Here is a 22410-nt window from a genome sequence, read left to right on the forward strand (position 1 = left end):
GTTATATATTTATATATTGCCTGTCCATCTGCTCTCTCCACCTGGATATAAGTTCCAAGAAAGAGGGGACTTTGTTTTTATTCATTGCTATATCCCCAGTGACTGTGACAGTGCCTGGCACATAGCAGATACTCAATAAGTATTTGTTAACTATAATTTTGGGGGAGCAGGGCACTGTTCCAAAGAAAATAAGAGCTAACGCATTGGACTAAAACAAACGTAGGTTTTATTTGTAATTATAAACTTAGGAGCTGTGAAGTGTAGGATATGTTATTTGCTCTCTCTGCACCTGAGTTTGCTTAGTTGTAAAATGTAGATGATTTTAATATTCATAATAGGCTTGTGGTGAGATCAAAGGGATAATGTGTGTAAAGCATCATTAAGCACCGATAGATAACAGTGAGAATCTGAAAACTGCTTGCAAGCACAGTTCCTAACAAGTAGGAAGTGCTCAAGCGTTGATAGTTCTTTTATCATTGTATAATAAACATACAGAATAATGTGTGGTTAGAGTTGATTTTAATGAACCTATGATTGTTTAAATGGTGCAAATCATTGCTTTCAGTTCTTCATTTTAGGGTGTCTTGTAGATAGCCTGGGCTTATAGCTCACTCTTCAACAGGGAGATTTGGTTTATTTTAATTCTACATCAGAAAAATTCAAAACAACAAAAAGTTTGATATGCAGTGTTAGAGAAGTTTTCATTAAGTGCAACTTCTTTACACATGTGTAAATACATTGTGTGTAAGGCCACTTAAAATTGCATTTTAAGTGGGATAATGCATTTTAAGTGGGATAAGGAAAATTCCTATTTAAAGTATTCTTGGGATTTCTTTTGCAAAACAAACCATCCTTTTGAAAACAGAATCACCATTTCGTAATTGATCTGTTTTGTAAATTTATGTTTGCATGCCCGGTTTTTTTTGGAAACTATGAATGGAAGACTTGAGGAAATGCTTTATTTACAAAGAATGCATATCCACTGCATAAAGGTTCTACTGATGGTGAAAACAGGGGAAAAATTGGAAAACATATCTTAAGCTCCTCTCAATACAACAGTTCTTATGCAGCAAACGTTTTTCTTAGCAGTGATAGCATAAAATGTGCAAGACATAAGTGAAAAGTTACTTCTGAGAGACATCCAGACAGACAAGAGAAGCTATGCGAAGTAGAACTGTTTGCACTATGATTTCGCCCCTTCGCTAAAGCAGGAGCAATACCTATATCAGCCCTTTTTGTTCATGGTCACTATCACAAGTGACACCAAACACAGCAGGAAAATCCCTGCTTTCAAATAGCGAGGAAATATCAGACGTCTCTCCAACTAAGTCTTCTATTTTACCATTTTACGTGAAAAATAAAGCTAGATTTAAAAAGCAACAGTAAGAAATCTCTTAGCGAATTCCTTGAGACGGTAGAAGTAATGCTAATTTTCGGCTGACCGGAAGAAGAAACAGCATCCAATCGGGGCCCGTTTCTCAAAGGCCAATCAAACTTCACCTTACTTGCCGGTGCTGGGGAAAACGGACCCGGAGGTCTTTGTCTGCAGTGTGTGGCTGCTGTTACCTGGACAGGGTTGCACACCTGCGGCTCTATTTTTTCTCTGAGCGCTAAGGGACGAGCAGTTTGGCCTTTTCCACCGTTGGCTAGATTTGCTTGTATTGTTTCTAGCCACTGCTCATGTAATGCACTCCCTTAACCAGGAAATTAAAGCGTTCTCCCGGAATAATCTCAGGAAGCAATGTACCAGGGTGACAACGCTAACTGGAAAGAAAATTATAGAAACATGGAAAGATGCCAGAATTCATGTTGTGGAAGAAGTAGAGCCGAGCAGTGGGGGTAGTTGTGGTTATGTGCAGGACCTTAGCTCGGACCTGCATGTTGGTGTTATTAAGCCTTGGTTGCTCCTTGGTGAGTATATCGATTTGCCACTATCTCGTTGATTCTTTTTAGCCGTATTACTTTCTCATTCCCCCCACCCCGCCATGTGTAATATTCTGTTCTATCCGCTATCCTGCTGAAAAGTTGAAATGTTTCCTTTTTTAGATCTGGAACATCCATTAGCTGGCCAGTGATGTTTCTGCACCACAATCATCCACAAGAAGCATAGATTCTGGTAGCACATGGCACCTGGTATCTGGATTTTAGAAAAGCTTTCATCCTGTTTTTTTACTTCTCTGGAGGGCAGCATGTTAATGTTGTATTTTCTTGGATTATAAATGAACATAGCCTTAAAATCATCAAATTAAACAGAATGTTTTAATTAGGTAAAACTACAAGTGGCAAGGTTGTTAAGGTTATAGACAAGTTAATTACTTGAAATAGCCAAGTGATTGTCATATGGAGTGCATGGCTCCTGTAGCCATATTAATCTATGTGCCTGTTTTTGGAGTGTTATGGGGAAATTCTGTTTTTATTTATAGCTATGAGCCTGATAGTTTTATGCTTTCTTGTATGATGGAGAATATTGTTTCCCCATACAAAGCATGGTCCACAAATAGCAAATGAAGCACAGTTATGAAAACACAAATTTGCTAGCTTGGAAGGATATGTTACGGTATTCTTTAAAAAAAAAAAAATCAGCAGTGTGTTCAAGTAGGTGTTCATTTAGGAATGCAGAAATTAAGACTTGAAAAGATTAACCATTTCCCAGTATTGATACAGCCAAGCCATTCTTGAGTAGAAGGAGCACTGTACTGGGAGTCAGAAATAGCTAGGTACTACTACTAGTGCACACGGCATCTCCTTTTAAAAACTCTCTGAATTAGGGATTATCAGCTCCATTTTACAGGTGGGAACTGGATTTAACAATGGTTAAGTAACTTCCACAAGGTGACATACCTAGTAAATAACAGAGCTGGGCATCAGGCTCAAGTCTGATCCACTCCTGCTCTACATCATCATATAGATTGCCCCGGAGAGTCCAGGTTTTCAGTCCTGCTCTACCTCTTAATAGATGAACTAGCCCAAGTCATTTATTCTCTCTGGTCTTCCAAGAAACCATCTGTAAAACTGAAGTAAAGGTATCTGTTTCTCTCATAGGGCTGTCCTGAGGTTGTGAAGTTTTTGAAACAAACTAATGGCAGTATACATAGGATTTGTTATTGTGTTATGATTACATGAATTGCTGCATGAGCTATCTTTAACTTCAAATAAGTATCTCCAACTAGTTTCTGAAGCCCAGTGAAAAATTAAGGGATCATTTTTAGCAAGTCTGAAAGGTTCACTCAGGACTTGCACACCATGTCTAGGAAAGAAAATATGCTCAGGTACATTTTTCAGTTATTTGCCTTCCATCGTAGTACCAATGGTTTAAAATACCTGTGGTAGAATTTTAAAATATTTCACTCTCACAAACTTTGTGATTTTTTAATCTAGACTTATCCAGAGTGAGCTGATCAAGGTAGTGTTCTCAGATTGGCGTTGGAACCCTTCCTACAATCCTGGGAGAGTTCTGGGAGAGACTTCTGAAACTAGTCCTTAATATGGTCTCCTCTTTGGGCCAGGAAATGGGATATTTTTGTCAGGTACAACCACCTTTCCTGTGAGAGGTAGATGGACCTTTTTCGGCCTAGTAACAAGTGCCTTATTCCTGAGGGACCCATGGACGATTACATCTTAAATTCTTCCACATGAATGATGCAGTGGTTGTGTCTGACCAGACTAGGTTTCTCTCTGGACATGGGGTTTGGTTCTATGTTGCTTCAAAGAGCTTTCTTTATTTCTTCAAGCATCATAGCTCCCACACAGCACTATATGAAATTAACTTTTTTTGTTGTTGGGGAACTATAATCTTTTTCAGTTAGCTCATAAATTCAAACCAGCTTCCGCATTCCAAAAATCTTATGTAGGCCCTTGATCTAACAGTTTGACGAAAAAGGTCTTATTGAGCATTTATGTCCTAGGATTTGCAAATTATATTTTTACAACAAAATCACTAGGACTTTTCTTAAAACCAACTTAATTTTTAAAAGTAGAAAATTCCATTTCTCTTGGATAGTTAAAAGGTACACATATTATTTGTTGTATACATTCTGTTAAGAAGTCCCTACCCTTCTCTTTAATTCTAGGTGAAAATCTTAGGGTCCTTTATAAGGTTATGGAAATTTCTGATATTTAGGAAGCCCAATATTCTTCGGAGGTGGATAATACATTAAACTTGCATAGCTCTTTATTTTGTACAGTTCTTCCATAAATATTGTTATCTCATCCTCATAGTAATTTATGCTCTTGTTTCTATTCATTTATGAATGTTCACTCCTACAAATTTTCTCAAATAAAACATTTCTCTTTTGAATATCATTTATTTCCTTTTTCAATAATAATGCTTTTTCTTTTGGTTGGTTTTTGTGATGATGAAAATAGTGGTTTATAAATTAAGACATACTACATCAGAATTTATACAATATTTAGTATTTTCACTAAAAGAATCTTTTAAACAGAAACAGGATTTTGGAGATCTTAAGTAGCTATTTTTTATGATACATATATTATGATTGCAAAACACTGAACTTGTTAGAAGTCCCAACTCCAATAGCATGTAATATATATCCTTTCTAAATTAGTTACCTCATCTTTATATTCCCATAATAATCCTTGGCCAAATAATGAATATTAGTGGCTTGTAAATATCAAGGTAAAATAACTGTAAATTGTTGTTATTGGCTCTCTTTGTTGTTTCTTATTCAACTTTTTAATTATTTTCAAAACTATCCTATAGTAAAGTTGACTTGGTATTCAGTGCTGTGAGGTTTTTTGTTTTTTTTTTTTTGACTTCTGTGAGTTTTAACATAATTATGATTCATGTAGCCACTTTTATAATAATAAAATTCTTAAAATTTGTATTTGTTTTTAAAAATTAAGATATGCATAAAAGGATAACATTCTACTTTTTTAAACTTTTTTTTTTTTTTTCTTTATTTATTTTTGGGACAGAGAGAAACAGAGCATGAACGGGGGAGGGGCAGAGAGAGAGGGAGACACAGAATCGGAAACAGGCTCCAGGCTCCGAGCCATCAGCCCAGAGCCTGACGCGGGGCTCGAACTCACGGACCGCGAGATCGTGACCTGGCTGAAGTCGGACGCTTAACCGACTGCGCCACCCAGGCGCCCCAACATTCTACTTTTTTAAAACAAAGGTTTAAGTAACACATTATCATAATATATGATTTACAGTGCTTATTTCTTTTAACCATGTGTTTTTCCAATAAGAGTTTACCACAGGACTGTAACACAAATCAACAACTTTAAATTGGAGGAAAGCTGATGTTTATATCTAGAATTTAGAGAGAATTAACTTGAACTGTAATACTAAGTATTAGATGAAACACACAAGCCAATTACCTGAAATCCATTTATGCTAACTAAAATTGTTTCCCCACACTATTAACACTAATATAATTTTATTATTTGAAAAGGCAGAGCACAGAAGTTGTATTTTTTTTTTTTTTTTGGCTTCAAGAATACTAAATTTGTTTCAATATGGTTCATATTCTGGAAGGGACTTTCAAAATGGGGTAGCTAATTCTGAAATATATAATCAACCTGTTCTGTTTGGTGTATGGTGTTCAATGGAAATGATCTAAGTATCCAGCTTTGATAAGTGTAATGATGATGGTTTAGGGTTCGAAGAAAGAATTTCATTTATTCATTTTTTTTTTTTTTGCTATTGTAAGAAATAGGCAGAGTGGAATTAATTATTATTTAAAAGATGATATGTATTTAATTTATTTGAAGCCATTTTTCCCCTGGAGGTGGTTAGGACTTCCTGCAGAAAATTGAGAAATTATTTTTTTAATTTAAGTATTTCAAATGTGTAGAAAATTACAGACAATAATATAACAGCTGCATATCCACCATCCAGCTTTAACAGATATTAATATTTTCATAGGCTAACTTTTAAGTATAAAGTTAAATGTAGGCTCAGTAAGGAGCCCGCGAGTTTCTGATTACCAATTACCAGGGGAATATTGGCCAACCAGTGGATTTGCTGGCTTTTCAGCTACCTAAAATCACATAACAGAAGCTGGCAGATTCCCCAGATAGGTAAGGTAAGAAAAACATTGTTTATGGAAATGGATCCTAATCTAGAAAAGTAACATACTTGAAATCTTTAAAAAAGAAATGCCCTATATTTTTCAATTGTGTAACTCACTTTATTTTAACTAATAATCTCATGTTTAAACTTGGTTATTAGCTAGAGTCATTTTCCAAGTTTGGTAGATATGGGGAGCCAACTTTAACAGGAAGAAGCTGTAAAAGGGGATAGCCCTATTGGTGCAGGGAATGTGGGTGGAATCTATAAACCCAGCAGTGTTTGCTCTAAGCTATTAGATATTCCTAAACCAGAGTCATTTTGTGGGTGTTTTTTTACATCTTTTTTAAGTTACAAAAGTAGTAGATATTGGGGTGCCTCAGTGGCTTAGTTGGTTAAGCATCTGACTCTTGATTTTGGCTCAGGTCATGATCTCATGGTTCTTGGGTTTGAGCCCCATGTTGGGCTCTGCTCTGACAGCACAGATCTCTCTGCCCCTCCCCTGCTCTCTCTCTGACTCTCAAAATAAATAAATATTAAAAAATCTTTTTTAAAGAAATAGATATGTAGTGTAAAAATACAAATGAGTGTAAAGAAGAAAATCACCTGTAATCCCACCATCAACATTTTGTTCTATATCCTTCCTGTTCATTTTTAGGCATATATGTATTTTTTGTTTTCACAGAAATGGATGATGGTGTTTTGTAATATAATAGTATTATCACCTAATATGTTGAGAATATATTTCCATGCCATAAATATTCTTCTACATTCTTGTTTGTTTGTTTGTTTGTTTTAAGTAAACTCTGCTCTCAGCGTGGGGCTCAAACTCATGACTACAAGAGTCACATGCTTTACCAATGAGCCAGCCAGGTGCCTGAGCATTTTCATTTTAATGGGTGTATGTATTTAACTACATAATAGTATCATATTTTATTTAACCCAACCCCTATTATTAGGCTTTTTGTTGTTTTTTACTCGTTTTGAGGGTTTGGAGTTTTTTTTTTTTGTATTATAAACAATACTACAATGAACATCCTGATGGCTAACCTTTGCAACATCCAGGGCTTGCAAGAAATTGTTCGAAGTGAGATTTCAGAGTATGAGATATATACAAGATGAATATTTTTTAATGAGTAGTTCCAAATTGTCTTTTAGAAAGTTGGAATTAGGTCCTCCCAAGTTGCATTTTTTATTTTTTATTTTTTATTTTATTTATATATTTTTTATCTTAGAAAGAATGAATGAGCATGAGCCGAGGAGAGGGACAGAGGAAGAGAGAGAATCTTTTTTTTTTTTAAATAATGTTTGTTTATTTTTGAGAGAGAGAGAGCACGCAAGTGGGGAAGGGGCAGAGAGAGGGAGACAGAGGATCCAAAGCAGGCTCTGTGCTGACAGCAGCAAGGCTGATATGGTACTTGAACTAAAAAACCGCAGCACCATGATCTGAGCTGAAGTCGGGCTCAACTGACTGAGCCACCCCGGTGCCCCATTTTTATTTTTATTTTTAAAAATTATTTATTTGCTTATTTATTGAGAGATAGAATGAGAATCTTAAGCAGGCTCCACGCTGAGCACGGAACCTGACACATGGCTCAATCCCATGACCCTGGGATCATGATCTGAGCCGAAATCAAGAGTCAGACATTCAACTGACTGAGCCATCCAGGTACTCTCCGAGTTGTATTTTTTAAAATAAATGAATAACTAATAGAATTCCTGCAAAAATTATATTAAAAGTCCGGATGATTATTTTCATGTTGAAGGTGATATGATTTATTTCTTATAGGGTCACAAGATGCTGCTCACGATCTGGATACCCTGAAAAAGCACAAGGTAAAAATGCTTCAGGTCTGCAGCCATGTATAGAAAATATTTTAATTGTTACATTTGTTTTTTTTATTTGAATTTAATTTTTTTTGAATATATTAAATTTTTTAAAAATAATTATTATTATTTTCTAAATTTACATCCCAAGTTAGCATATAGTGCAACAATGATTTCAGGAGTAGATTCCTTAATGCCTTTACCCATTTAGCCCATGCCCCCTCCCACTACTCCTCTAGTAACCCTCTGTTGTTCTCCATATTTATGAGTCTCTTCTGTTTTGTCCCCTCCCTGTTTTTGTATTATTTTTGCTTCCCTTCCCTTATGTTCATCTGTTTTGTATCTTAAATTTCTCACATGAATGAAGTCATATGATATTTATCTTTCTTTGACTAATTTAGCTTAGCATAATACCCTCCAGTTCCATCCACATAGTTGCAAATGGCAAGATTTCATTCTTTTTGATAGCTGAGTAATACTCCATTATATATATATATATATACCACATCTTCTTTATCCTTTCATCCGTAGATGGACATTTGGGCTCCTTCCATACTTTGGTTATGGTCAATAGTGCTGCTGTAAACGTTGGAGTTCATGTGCCCCTTTGAAACAGGATACCTGTATCCCTTAGATACACACCTACTAGTGCAATTGCTGGGTCGTAGGGTTGTTCTATTTTTAATTTTTCAAGGAACCTCCATACTGTTTTCCAGAGTGGCTGCACCAGTTTGCATTCCCACCAGCAGTGCAAAGGAGATCCTCTTTCTCCACATCCTCGCCAACATCTGTTGTTGCCTGAGTTGTTATGGTTAGCCGTTCTGACAGGTGTGAGGTGGTAGCTCATTGTGGTTTTGATGTGCATTTCCCTGATGATGAGTGATGTTGAGCATTTTTTCATGTGTCAGTTGGCCATCTGGATGTCTTCTTTGGAGAAGTGTCTATTCATGTCTTTTTCCAATTCTTCAATGGATTATTTGTTTTCTGGGTGTTGAGTTGGATAAGTTTTTTATAGATTTTGGATACTAACCCTTTATCTGATGATGTCATTTGCAAATATCTTCTTGCATTCCATCGGTTGCCTTTTAGTTTTGCTGATTGTTTCTTTCACTGTGCAGAAGCTTTTTATTTTGATGAGGTCCCAGTATAGTTCATTTTTGCTTTTGTTTCCCTTGCCTCCAGAGACGTGTTGAGTAAGAAGTTGCTGCAGCTGAGGTCAAAGAGGTTTTTGCCTGCTTTCTCATCTAGGATTTTTAAAAATTTTTATGAAAATTAGTATTTTTTATTTACTTTTGAGAGAGAGAGACAGAGACAGTGCAAGCAGGGGAGGGGCAGAGAGAGAGGGAGACACAGGATCTGAAGCAGGCTTTAGGCTTGGAACTGTCAGCACAGAGCCCAACAACGGGGCTCGAAGTCAAGCCCACATGATCTCATGTGAGATCACAACCTGAGCCGAAGTCAGACACTTAACTGGCTGAGCCACCCAAGCACACCTCTTCTCTAGGATTTTGATGGCTTCTTGTCTTATGTTTAGGTCTTTCATCCATTTTGAGTTTATTTTTGTGTATGGTGTAAGAAAGTGGTCCAGGTTCGTTCTTCTGCATGTTGCTGTCCAGGTTTCCCAGCACCACTTGCTGAAAAGACTGTCTTTATTCCATTGGATATTCTTTCCTGCTTTGTCAAAGATAAGTTGACCATACGTTTGTGGATCCATTTCTTGGTTCTCTCTTCTGTTCCATTGACCTGAGTGCCTGTTTTTGTGCCAGTACCATACTGTCTTTTTTTTTTTTTTTTTTAACGTTTATTTATTTTTTTTTGAGACAGAGAGAGACAGAGCATGAACGGGGGAGGGTCAGAGAGAGGGAGACACAGAATCTGGAACAGGCTCCAGGCTCTGAGCTGTCAGCACAGAGCCCGACGCGGGGCTCGAACCCACGGACCGCGAGATCGTGACCTGAGCTGAAGTCGGCCGCCCAACCGACTGAGCCACCCAGGCGCCCCAGTACCATACTGTCTTGATTACATCTTTGTAATACAGCTTGAAGTCCAGGATTGTGATGCCTCCTGCTGTGGTTTTATTTTTCAAGATTGCTTTGGCTATTTGGGGTCTTTTCTGGTTCCATACAAATTTTAGGATTGTTTGTTCTAGCTCTGTGAAGAATGCTGGTGTTATTTTGATAGGGATTGCAAAATTGTTACATTTATTTAGGAAACTATTAGTCCATTTCAGAATTTAATTGGTAACATTCTTGCTGTCATTTTAATAAAGTTGCAAAAATTATTATACCTAATTAAATATATGGATTTATAATTCATCTTTCCAATTTTATATTCTCTCAGTCTCCCTTCATGGACCCTCACGAACCTGACTTTGAGGCATGTTTTCTTGCCTCTGCTTATGTACTTCCTTTGTGTGGGATGGACTTTCCTCTCTTCTCTTCTCATCCAAGACACACCCATGCCTGAGTCCCAACTCAAATACCACTTCTTCCCCAATCCCATCTTCCCCCACCCTTCCCACACAACTGATGTGATTTATTACTTATTTTAGCCCTCTATTTTGTCCAGCAGTGTTTTGGTATCATGGAATTGCTGTGGCTTATTAACATGAAGCTTCTGGAGCAGAGGGTAGAGGAGAGAACAACAAATAAGCACCTTCAGTCCAGGGTATAATGTGCTTTGATGGGGAAATGCAGGTGCTACTGGAGAGCATGTGAGATGATGCCCTTCATGTTTGGATTGAGTTGGGTTGGGTAGGGGATTGCAAGGTCAGGGAAGTGATGAAGGAAGTGATATTGAAGTTTGCTCTGAATGGGGTGGGGAGGGAGCAGACAGAAAAGTGTTCAGATAAGAGAAGTGGTTTGTGTGCAGCCCCAGAAGAGAAAGGCTGATGCTTTCAGAGACGGAAAAAAAGTTCAGTAACCCTGGAATAGAGAGTGACAAAGAAGGATACCAAGAAACAAGGCCAGGGATGTAAGCATGAATCAGATCACAAAAATACATGTAAGCCTGGGTAAACTGTTGGACTTTATCCAAAAGTATGTGAAAGTCTTTACCCAGGGAAGTAACAGGATCAAATTTGCAGTTTAGAAAGGTTGCTTGGTAGAGGCCATGTGGAAAATAGATCGGAGTGTAGCATAAACTAAAGATGGGGAGAGTAGTTACAAGGCAGTTGCAGTAACAGTTATAATAATAACTGGCTGACAAGAAGAGATAATAGCCTGGAATTGCATAAGGATATGAGAAGTACTGTGTTTCCTAATAGCATCCATCTTAGATCAATATTTTAACATAAGTAGGACAAGTTTCAGAGTCTTGTTTACACTAGCAAATTAATACTTCTCAGAGAAAAAATGGAAACTAGAAAAAATGATAAAATTTATTCATTGGCAAATGTTTCATTATCTATCCCCTTTTATGATACACTAGTTCAAATTCACTTTCATCTGGCGATGTGAAGCAAGCAGGTGTTTAAAAGATCCTCCTAAGGTAAACTGACCAGCTGAATAGAGGGTTTATTGAAAAATTTAGTGACTCTACAAAACATGATTATTGATTTAAATGCGTGGCACATTTCAAAGGCATATTATTCTAAGACTTAAGTGCTATAATTAATAGAAATTCTTTTGAAGATCATTTCAGAAATTTCATTAGGAATTTCATTTTAATGTTTAGATATAGTAATAATAGTTGCTTTGTTAATAAGGTACCCAAGTGCTTGGTGTGTGTCCAACAAAGTACTATGGAAGATAGAAAACTGAAACATAAAATGTTCCAAGTTACTTATTGTTTCATTGTTTATTAACAGCAAATCATTGACAAAAACTCACATGTTCATAGATAGGGAATTGGTTAAATAATAGTACACTCACACTACAGAACTATATAGCTATAAAAAAGAACACCAAAAAAAAGAGTTTATACTAATCTAAAAAAAAATTCCAGGACATTTCTTATTTTATTTATTTATTTTTAATTTTTCTTATTCTTTATTTTTTTTTTAATTTTTTTTTCAACGTTTATTTATTTTTGGGACAGAGAGAGACAGAGCATGAACGGGGGAGGGGCAGAGAGAGAGGGAGACACAGAATCGGAAACAGGCTCCAGGCTCTGAGCCATCAGCCCAGAGCCCGACGCGGGGCTCGAACTCACGGACCGCGAGATCGTGACCTGGCTGAAGTCGGACGCTTAACCGACTGCGCCACCCAGGCGCCCCACTTATTCTTTATTTTTGAGAGACAGTGAGACTGAGTGTGAGTGGGGGAGGAACAGAGAGAGAGGGAGACACAGAATCTGAAGCAGGCTCCAGACTCTGAGCTGTCAGCACAGAGCCTGACGCAGGGCTTGAACTCACTAACCGTGAGATCATGACCTGAGCTGAAGTCGGATGCTTAACCGACTGAGCCACCCAGGCAACCCTTACTTACATATCAATATCTATATCTATCTATCTATATCTATCTATATCTATAGATAGCATAGATAGCATATAGTGCAATAATGATTGCAGGAGTGGATTCCAGTGATTCATTCCCTATGTATAACATCCAGTGCTCATCCCAACAAGTGTCTTCCTTAATGCCCCTTACCCATTAAGCCCATTTCCTCACCTACAACGCCTCCAACAACCCCCAGTTTATTCTCTATATTTAAGAGTTTATGTTTTGCCCCCCTTTCTGTTTTCATATTATTTTTGCTTCCCTTCCCTTATGTTCATCTGTTTTGTATCTTAAATTCCACATATGAGTGAAGTCATGATATTTTTCTTTCTCTGACTAATTTTGCTTAGCATAATACCCTTTAGTTCGATCCATGTAGTTGCAAATGGCAAGATTTCATTCTTTTTGATTGCTGAGTAATACTCCATTGTGTGTGTGTGTACATACACATACCACATCTTCTTTATCCATTCATCAGTAGATGGACATTTGACCTCTTTCCATACTTTGGCTATTGTAGGTAGCGCTGCTATAAACATTGGGGTGCGTGTACCCCTTCAAAATAGCACACCTGTATCCCTTGGGTAAATAACTAGTAGTGCAATTCCTGGGTCGTAGGATAGTTATATATTTAATTTTTTGAGGAACCTCCATACTGTTTTCCAGAGTGGCTGCACCAGTTTGCATTCCCACCAGCAGTTGAGCACATATTTAAATGAGAGGAGAACCCAAGGTGTTGTCTTTGTGTAGGAAAGGGAATAAACAAATTTGCCTGAAGATGCTCTAAAAGAATATACAAGACGCCAACAAAGGTGGTTACCATTAAGGTAGGAGAAAACGGAGTAGATAGGGACAGGGTGAGAGCAAAACCTCGTTTCTTTTTTATAATGTTCTGATTTTTGAACCAGTTCACAATATGTAAGTTTACTAAAATTAGAAATAATAATGCCTATATGTGAGGATTAGGTGAGATAACTTATAGGCCTAGCATACATTAGGTTTGCAGTAAAGTGGTTTTTCTTATTATCCCTATTACAAAGGGCATCCCAAGGGCAACCATTGTTAGGACCTCCATACCTACATTTTGGAAGTATGCTTAATTACTAGAAAGGGTTTTAGGCTGGGTCCCCATCACCACCACCACCTGTGATTCAGTACAATTCTTTTCTATCAGGCCCAGTCAATACACATATAAATTGCACTTCCCAACAGCTAAACTACCCAGGCATTGGTAATCCATAATATTTGTAAAGCACTTTTACCTTTCAAGAGGTTTTCCTAAGATTCTCATTTGGTTTTCTCCATAATCCTGTGAAGATACATAGGTAATAGGTAATAAGTTATATATATCTTATATTGTGTGTGTGTGTGTGTGTATCTGTGTGTGTATATATATATATATATACACACAATTTATATATATATAAATTTTATATATAAATTTATATATATAAATTGTATATATATGCACATTGTATATATAGATACAATATATATATTGTATTTATATATATTGTATATATTATCCAGGGCAGAATCATATAATCCTGGTCAGAAGTACACTGGCAATGAGTGAGTTGACATAGACAAGACTTCACTGGGGAAAGCAGAAGGACATTTCAGACTTTATCTTCTAAAAATGTTCTTACCTTTCTAGTTTCTCCCATCTCATCTCTATATAAGAATGTCTCTTGAGTAGATATTTGAGGTTTTTTCTGTTGTCTGTCTTCTACAAGGCAGTTAGGTCAGTAAATGAATGGCCTGTGGCTCCGTCTTCATGGGGCCTAGCTCCTGGAATGTTTTAATCAATGCTCTTTGGGTTGGGAGGCACAGAAACCCTAGCAAGAAAAGAGAATGTGTGTATAGTAATTTAGGGGGAAATCTCTGGAATCTGAGGGCAGAGACTGGCTGTGCTAGAGAATAGAAGGCTCTCCAAGATGGTCCCTCTCTGCTGCTGGCATCATGGCCCCTTTCTGCACAGGTATCTACTCTGTTCTTATTTAGGAGCAGAAATTCTTCAGCTTCTTTGGGCACATAATAGAAAGCGGCTATCTTAGACCTCTCAAGTTTGCAGACCATTCAGCTGTCTTGTGTACCTACTTTAAATTTCTGAAAACAATTTGATCAGTGTTGTTTAAGTCTGGTGTCTGCCTCAATCTAGTTAGCTGTACTAGGTGGAGAGGTGGGGCACTGCCAGAGCCATGTCTATGAGGGTAGTGGAGGCAAGAGAGGCAGAGCTGGAAGATACTCTAAAGTGCGTAAGGGGCACCTGGCTGGCTCAGTTGGTGGAATGTGCGGCTCTTGATCTCAGTATTGTGAGTTTGAGCCCCACTTTGGGTGTAGAGCTTATTTAAATAAATAAACTTAAAAAAATTTTTTTAACGTTTTATTTATTTTTGAGACAGGGAGAGACAGAGCATGAACAGGGGAGGGTCAGAGAGAGGGAGACACAGAATCCGAAACAGGCTCCAGGCTCCGAGCTGTCAGCACAGAGCCCGATGCGGGGCTTGAACTCACGGACCGCAAGATCATGCCCTGAGCCGAAGTTGGCCGCCCAACCGACTGAGCCACCCAGGCACCCCTAAATAAATAAACCTTTAAAAAGTTTAAAAATTAAAAATAAAATACGTGTGAAATACATGAAAATACTGAGATCAGGTAAAACCGAACGCCCATGCTAAGAAAGAGAATATGGTGAGGCATGTCATGACAAGAAACAGTGCCCTATTTTCTTGATCCATTTAACTTTTGGATTCTTTTAATTAACCTTCCACATGGCCCCTTCCATATGCTTGGTAGACTGTAGGAAAGGAGCTCAAATGCATAGATGGGGTAGAAGGTTGCTTTTGTGGACCATTTGAAAGAAATGACCATCCTTTCAACCAGACTAATTCATTGGAGTCTCTAGGTTTGAGGCCCCGTGGCACTGACATTTTAAAAGTTAACTGGGTGATTCTAATGTGCAGCCACACTTGAGAACCGTCATACTACTAAAGAATATGAAGGAAAATCGGAAAATAATTATTGAAAAAGAAGTCTGTGTTATTGATGTACTTCCCTTAATCAAGTTTTTTATATGCATATTCATTGATTTATCCAACAAATATTTTAAGTACTTTTTGTGCTAAGGTCATTGCTCACACACAGTGCTTACTCATAATACTGAAGAAGCCAAACATGGTTCCTCCCCTCATGGAGTTTCTAGTACCATGAGGGAGACAAATAATGTCAAAGTGGTAAGAGCTATAATTAGGGCAAGTAGAGGGTGCTGTGAGAGTGTAGAGAATTAGCACTTCTGGTGAGGGATGAGGCAGTCAGAGGAAGCTTCCGGTAGGAAGTATTATTCAAGTGAGTCATGCTTAAATTGTTTGTTTATTCTTATTACAAATCTCAACATCTCATTCTCTTTTTAATTAACCTAATTTTAATTCATTAGAGAATTTTTAAAAATCATCTTTTTTTTTTTTCCCCTTTAAGGTGACACATATTCTCAATGTTGCATATGGAGTTGAAAATACTTTCCTCAGTGACTTTATATATAAGAGTATTTCTATATTGGATCTGCCTGAAACCAATATCCTGTCTTATTTTCCAGAATGTTTTGAATTTATTGAACAAGCAAAAATGAAGGTAAGTTTTATTTTGATCCACAGTTCTTCAAAGACAGCAATTTTAAAATACAGGTCCATTATCTAAGCTTTATTCTTTTTCTGATTAATACATAGAGAACCATTATGAAATTTCCCCTCCAACAATCTTTTAACTCTTACAGCTATTTAGTTCTCTGATATTTTTTTCTCAATGAGATAACTTATTTTTTATTTTTTTAGTAATCTCAATGCCCAACATGGGGCTTGAACTCATGATCCTGAGATCAAAAGTCACATGCTCTACTGACTGAGCCAGCCAGGAGTCACTCAATGAGTTACTCACTTTTAACCTTAATATATCATCTTCCTAGGGCTTCCTGAGAAATGTTAGGAGATAAAATTCTCCATTTACTGAATTTTCCTGTGTTTATGTTTACTTAGATTTCCTTTGATGGTTTATAACCACCTGCCGTATGGGATAGATACGAGTATTGTCCTTTTAGTGTATTTATGAAGATTAATATGCATTCATTTTTATGGCTGTGATAGGGATAGTGAATCTATGCATTTTTAACAATAGAAAATTATAGGGTACTCCAGGACTAAATGTATTGCTTTACTGAGATTGTGTGAAAATGCTGATCAGAAGCTGTCCGTTGGTTCTCTGACTTTAAAAGACCAACAGATAATATAATACTTCAACATTGGTAATAGATCCAGGTCAAACTGGGCTTCTAAGTTAGCTGTTACCAGTAATTATACCTTGAAATGACACCATTTTTAGTTAGTATACAATTCTTACAAAATTTATGTGAGGTAAATAGATGGGAATGTAGAAGCACTTAGAAAAGTTTATTCTCCTAGAAGACCTAACAATTAATGACATGAACATTAGAATCCAGCTTAATTGAATTCTGGCTAATGATTTCCCTTCTACCTTTCTCCTCTCATTTCTCCGTCTCTCTCCCTTCCTTTTATTTAGTAATATTTAATGAATGCCTTACGTGCCCAGTACTGTTCTAGGTACTTTCCTTTAGATTGTCTGAAAAATGTAGAACTATTCACCTCTACCTTTCAGCTTTGTTTAATAGTGGATATTTAGATTAAAGAAAACAAAGAGGTTTTCTAATTCAAGCTCTAATATTGGCCAGTGTTTTCTCTTATGAAAGATTTTATAGGGTCTAGATGATAACATTCCAGTGTGTCAGTTGATAGTGTCAGAAATAAAAATGATAATGTTTCTGTATTAGCTGCTTCTCTAAGGCGATGTGAGATAGGCCTTAAATGGTAAAAGAAAAATTTAGGCATAATCCATATTGATATTCATCATTAAAAGATACGTACATGTTGCAAGTAAAATGTGAAAAGGGTAATAGTTAATTAAAAGGGTCCTTTGCTTGGGTTTCCTAAAAAAATAGAACCTGAGACAAAGATTAGTAGCTGATGCTTCATTTGAGAGAATCCATGGGTGGTGAAAGTGGGAAGAACGGGAATCGATTCAGGGACTGATGGGAAGCAGCACGAGATGGTGTGTTCACCCTACTGAGCACAGCCGCACAGTTGAGCTGACGGTGAAATAGCTGCGTGCTCAGCATGTGTACCTGCTTTACCACTTAAGGCATCTCCAGGCAGGGAGCACAAAGGAACTGTACCTCAGTATAGACTTTGGGAGGGAAAGAAGAGAGAATTTATCTGCCTGGCTCTCTGTCAGCTCCTGTTTTCCCCTGGGGAAAAGTTTACCCATGGGATGGTAACTAATCCCACAGTTCCAGGTTACAGCACTCCTCCAGCAGCTGCCTTGAAGCCAAATTCAGTGGCCTGTGGTGTAACTTTTCATCCAAGTTCAGAAGCAGCGAGAGAATCCAGAACTTGGGGTGTACTTGTCTATGCAGAGACCATAATAGGGAAGAGCCAGGCCTTCTTAGGCAAGCAAAACTCATTAGGCCTAAGGGGGTGGTTCCACAGAAGTGGAGGCTGAGATGGAGCAAACTTGGGGCCCATGAGATAACACTAAGAGAATCTGAGGAGGTACCTAAAATGTTTCTGCTACAAGATGTATTAGAATTCCACAATTTGTTCCAATCTCTCAAGCGTCATATCTTACACCGCAGTTGTAACCTCAGCCAATATTTGCTTACCCTGAAAATTCTTTACTGTTTAGAGTAATACTTTTTAGTTTCAGCATTAGCATTCTTGAATTTTCTTCATTTTTTTTTTCTGGAAGAGATCTTTTCATAACCTTGTCTGTTGTATGTGCAGGTTTTATTAAATGTGATTACTCAATGAATTGCGTATTTCAAAACTACCTTTCTAGGCCATAGTTTCTTGTTTTATCTTTTTATACACAGCTGCCAAATGGAATCTCTTCTATTTCCCCATGCCCTTCCTCATTCTGTAGTTGTAAAACCCTGTTGTTTGGTTTCTCTGTCTTCCTCTATCTCTGACCCCAACATCATTTGTTAGGTATATGCCTTAAGTAACAGAAATACACATGAGAGGAAAGTAGCAGGGTAACTTCTATAGCCTCAGGAGTTCTTTTATGAAAATTTACTTGTCTTTCCCCCTTTTTTTAAGGTGTAAAAGGTTTTGTTTGTTAATATGAAAATGTGTTATTTGATATTCCATGTTTACTTTATTACTCATTTTATAAGATGGGATTTCAAGACATGATGTAAATAAGGTATGTCACTGTAGAAAAATTGGAAAATACAGATAAGTAGAAATTCGCCCTACTTAAATCATTTAGACATAACTACTGTTAGCAGTTTGAGAAATTTTTTTATATATCAGAAGACTCACTTAAAAAAGACCTACACTTGGCTCAGTTAATCTGCCAACAAATATTAATTACTTATTCTGAGAAGATATGAAGGATACATAGTGCTTCCCTCAAGGAGCTTGCAATCTAGTTGAAAAGCTACTCCTAACAGCATGAGAACACAGAACACTTGATAAAACAGGTACACTGTCACACAATTCCTGTCTGCCCGTGGCAAAATGGTGATTCAAATTTTTAAGAGAACACTTCCTTCTTAGCAGAACAAAATTAATTTATTTTCTTAGCAAACATTTATGGAATATCCGCTATGTGCCTAAAATTGATTGATTATTCCATTCATTGCTCACAATGAATTGTATTTTGGTAATTGAATATGTTGAATCAAACAAATTGATAAAATGAATATTTTTATTTTATAATTTCAAGTAGTATAAGAATGTGCAACTGATTTAACAACTTTCTAGGTGAATAATGAAGGTTTTTGATTGATTTTTATTGCAGGATGGCGTGGTTCTTGTTCATTGTAATGCAGGAGTTTCCAGGGCTGCTGCAATTGTAATAGGTTTCCTGATGAATTCTGAAGAAATCTCGTTCATCAGTGCTTTTTCTTTGGTGAAAAATGCAAGGCCTTCCATATGTCCAAATGCGGGCTTCATGGAGCAGCTTCGTACATACCAAGAGGGCAAGGAAAGCAATGAGTGTGACAACATACAGGAATTAGAAAAGGGTGACAGTTCATGAGTTACATTCCAGCAGATAATGGACAACTGTAATTTCTGAACTGGCCCCCACAGCCACCTGTCCCCATTTTTGAAGAGTAGACTAGTAAAAACTTCCTTTTGTCTTGCATTTTTCAAGTGGAAGTGGAGGTTAATTGATTGTCTTGAGCTAGTGTACAAATATGTTTTTAAATCATGTCATGTTTTCCTTGGTATTATAATGTGGGATTGGATGCCTCTTTGATTTGCTAAGAGGAAATAATGTATTACCAATAATTGGTTTCTGTAGAAGAAAAAGGTTTACATTTGAAATCTTTATTAGAGCATGAAAAGATTAAATCAGTTGATGAAGACTTTTAGTATTTTTCTATGCCAGCAATCACTTCCATGAAGGGAAAAACTTGAAGTGCTACTTGACTTACTATTTCAGAGGGAGGTAAATTTCTATGTAAAGAATTTGGGATTAAAAACTAATATCTTAAACCTCCCAAAAGAGATAACCAAAATCCGAAGGTTGACACAATATTGGCATACTTCGTTTTATTGCGCTTCACTTTATTGTGCTTTGCAGATGATTTGTATTTTAGAAATCGAGAGTGGTAATCCTGCATCAAAGAAGTCTTTGGGTACCATTTTCCCAGCAGCATTTGCTCACTTTGTATCTCCGTATTGCATTTTGGTAAATCTCACAATGTTTCAAATTTGTTCATTATAATTGTATTTATGGTGATCTGTGATCAGTGATCTTTGATGTTACTGTTGTAATTGTTTGGGGGGTGCCATGAACCATGCCTCTGTAATATGGTGAACTTAATTGATAAATACTGCATGTGACGTAACTGTTCTACCAGTTGGCCCTTCCCCCATCTCTCCTTCTTGGGCCTCCCTATTTCCTGCGACACAACAATATTGAAATTAGGCCACTTAATAATCCTACAATGGCCTCTAAGTGCTCAAGTGAAAGGAAGAGTCGCATGTCTCTCACTTTAAATCAAAAGCTAGAAATGATTAAGCTTAGTGAGGAAGGCATGTCGAAAGCGGAGATAGGTCGGAAACTAGGCCTCTTGCGCCAAACTGTTAGCCAGGTTGTAAATGCAAAGGATAAGTTCTTGAAAGAAATTAAAAGTGGTACTCCAGTGAACACGCGAATGATAAGAAAGCGAAACAGCCTTATTGCGGATATGGAGAAAGTTTTAGTGGTCTGGATAGAAGATCAAACCACCCACAACATTCCCTTGAGCCAGAGCCTAATCCAGAGCAAGGCCTTAACTCTCTTCAATTCTATGAAGGCTGAGAGAGGTGAGGAAGCTGCAGAAGAAAAGTTTGAAGCTAGCAGAGGTTGGTTCATGAGGTTTAAGGAAAGAAGCCGTCTCTGTAACATAAAAGTACAAGGTGAAGTGGCAAATACTGATGTAGAAACTGCAGCAAGTTATCCAGAAGATCTATCTAAGATCATTAACGAAGGTGGCTACACTAAACAACAGATTTTCAATGTAGATGAAACAGCCTTATATTGGAAGAAGATGCCATCTAGGACTTTCATAGCTAGAGAAGAGAAGTCAATGCCTGGCTTCAAAGCTTCAAAGGACAGGCTGACTCTCCTGTTAGGGGCTAATGCAGCTGGTGACTTTAAGTTGAAGCCAATGCTCATTTATCATTCTGAAAATCCTAGGGCCCTTAAGAATTATGCTAAATCTACCCTGCCTGTCCTCTATAAATGGAACAACAGAGCCTGCATGACAGCACATCTGTTTACCACATGGTTTACTGAATATTTTAAGCCCACAGTTGAGAACTACTGTTCAGAAAAAAAGATTCCTTTCAAAATATTATTGCTCATTGACAATGCGCCTGGTCACCCAAGAGCTCTGATGGAGATGTACAACGAGATTAATGTTGTTTTCATGCCTGCTAACTCAACATCTATTCTCCAGCCCATGGGTCAAGGAGTCATTTCAACTTTCAAGTCTTATTATTTAAGAAATACATTTCGTAAGGCTATAGCTGCCATAGATAGTGATTCCTCTGATGGATCTGGGCAAAGTAAATTGAAAACCTTCTGGAAAGGATTCACCATTCTAGATGCCATTAAGAACATTCGTGATTCATGGGAAGAGGTCAAAATATCAACACTAACAGGAGTTTGGAAGAAGTTGATTCCATCCCTCATGGATGACTTTGAAGGGTTTAAGACTTCAGTGGATGAAGTAACTGCAGATGTGGTAAAAATAGCCAAAGAATTAGAATTAGAAGTGGAGCCTGAAGATGTGACTGAATTGTTGCAATCTCATGATAAAACTGTAATGGATGAGGAATTACTTCCTATGGATGAGCAAAGAAAGTGGTTTCTTGAGATGGAATCTACTCCTGGTGAAGATGATGTAAAGATTGTTGAAATGACAACGAAGGATTTAGAATATTACATAAACTTGGTTGATAAAGCAGCAGCAGGGTTTGAGAGAATTGACTCTAATTTTGAAAGAAGTTCTACTGTGGGTAAAATGCTATCAAACAGTATCGCATGCTACAGAGAAATTGTTCGTGAAAGGAAGAGTCCATCAATGCGGCAAATTTCATTATTGTCTTACTTTAAGAAATTGCCACAGCCACCCCAACCTTCAGCAACCACCACCCTGATCAGTCAGCAACCATCAACATCAAGGCAAGACCCTCCACCAGCAAAAAAATTACGGTTTGCTAAAAGCTCAGATGATGGTTAGCATTTTTTAGCAATAAATACTGTATTTTTAAATTAAGGTATGTACATTGTTTTTTTAGACAATGCTATTGCACACTTTAAATAGACTGCTGTATGGTGTAAACATAATCTTTATATGCACTGGCAAACCACAAAATTCATTTGACTCACTATTGCAACATTTGCTTTATTATAGTGGTCTGGAACTGAACCCACAATATCTCTGGGGTATGCCTGTATTTCTATAGAGGTTACAGTGTTCACAAAGTTTTTATGTCCTTTTATGAAAATGTATCTACTTTTCATTTTTATTTTTAACTTAAT

The 22410-nt window shown here is 37.2% G+C and overlaps 2 protein-coding genes and 1 long non-coding RNA gene across 3 annotated transcripts; 2 read left to right on the forward strand and 1 right to left on the reverse strand.

Annotated features, from left to right (window-relative positions):
- The first annotated feature begins 1523 nt into the window (after nt 1-1523).
- DUSP19 (dual specificity phosphatase 19) lies at nt 1524-19518 on the forward strand. The gene is made up of 4 exons (XM_030324582.1): nt 1524-1911; nt 7824-7870; nt 15778-15930; nt 19171-19518. The coding sequence occupies exons 1-4, from the start codon at nt 1686-1688 to the stop codon at nt 19408-19410; spliced, it is 666 nt and encodes a 221-aa protein (XP_030180442.1). The 5' UTR covers nt 1524-1685; the 3' UTR covers nt 19411-19518.
- Nucleotides 7729-14572, reverse strand: LOC116738280. Its single transcript, XR_004344024.1, has 3 exons — nt 13950-14572; nt 13563-13609; nt 7729-7855 (listed from the first exon to the last, which is right to left on the reverse strand). It is a non-coding gene; the product is annotated as an uncharacterized LOC116738280 (long non-coding RNA).
- A 92-nt stretch (nt 19519-19610) lies between the features above and the next one.
- On the forward strand, nt 19611-22108 carry TIGD1 (tigger transposable element derived 1). The gene has a single exon (XM_032594116.1). The coding sequence runs from the start codon at nt 20327-20329 to the stop codon at nt 22106-22108; it is 1782 nt and encodes a 593-aa protein (XP_032450007.1). The 5' UTR covers nt 19611-20326.
- Nucleotides 22109-22410: the final 302 nt, after the last annotated feature.

This window comes from Lynx canadensis, chromosome C1, assembly GCF_007474595.2.
Source record: "Lynx canadensis isolate LIC74 chromosome C1, mLynCan4.pri.v2, whole genome shotgun sequence".
In the NCBI taxonomy this organism is placed as follows: Eukaryota; Metazoa; Chordata; class Mammalia; order Carnivora; family Felidae; genus Lynx; species Lynx canadensis.

Bases quoted from the DNA above. Each gene is read 5' to 3' on its own strand.
- DUSP19 (XM_030324582.1), top strand. From the start codon at position 1,686: ATGCACTCCCTTAACCAGGAAATTAAAGCGTTCTCCCGGAATAATCTC. The intron at 1,912-7,823 runs GTGAGTATATCG...TATTTCTTATAG, and splicing joins TAAGCCTTGGTTGCTCCTTG to GGTCACAAGATGCTGCTCAC. The intron at 15,931-19,170 runs GTAAGTTTTATT...TTTTTATTGCAG, and splicing joins TTGAACAAGCAAAAATGAAG to GATGGCGTGGTTCTTGTTCA.
- TIGD1 (XM_032594116.1), top strand. From the start codon at position 20,327: ATGGCCTCTAAGTGCTCAAGTGAAAGGAAGAGTCGCATGTCTCTCACT.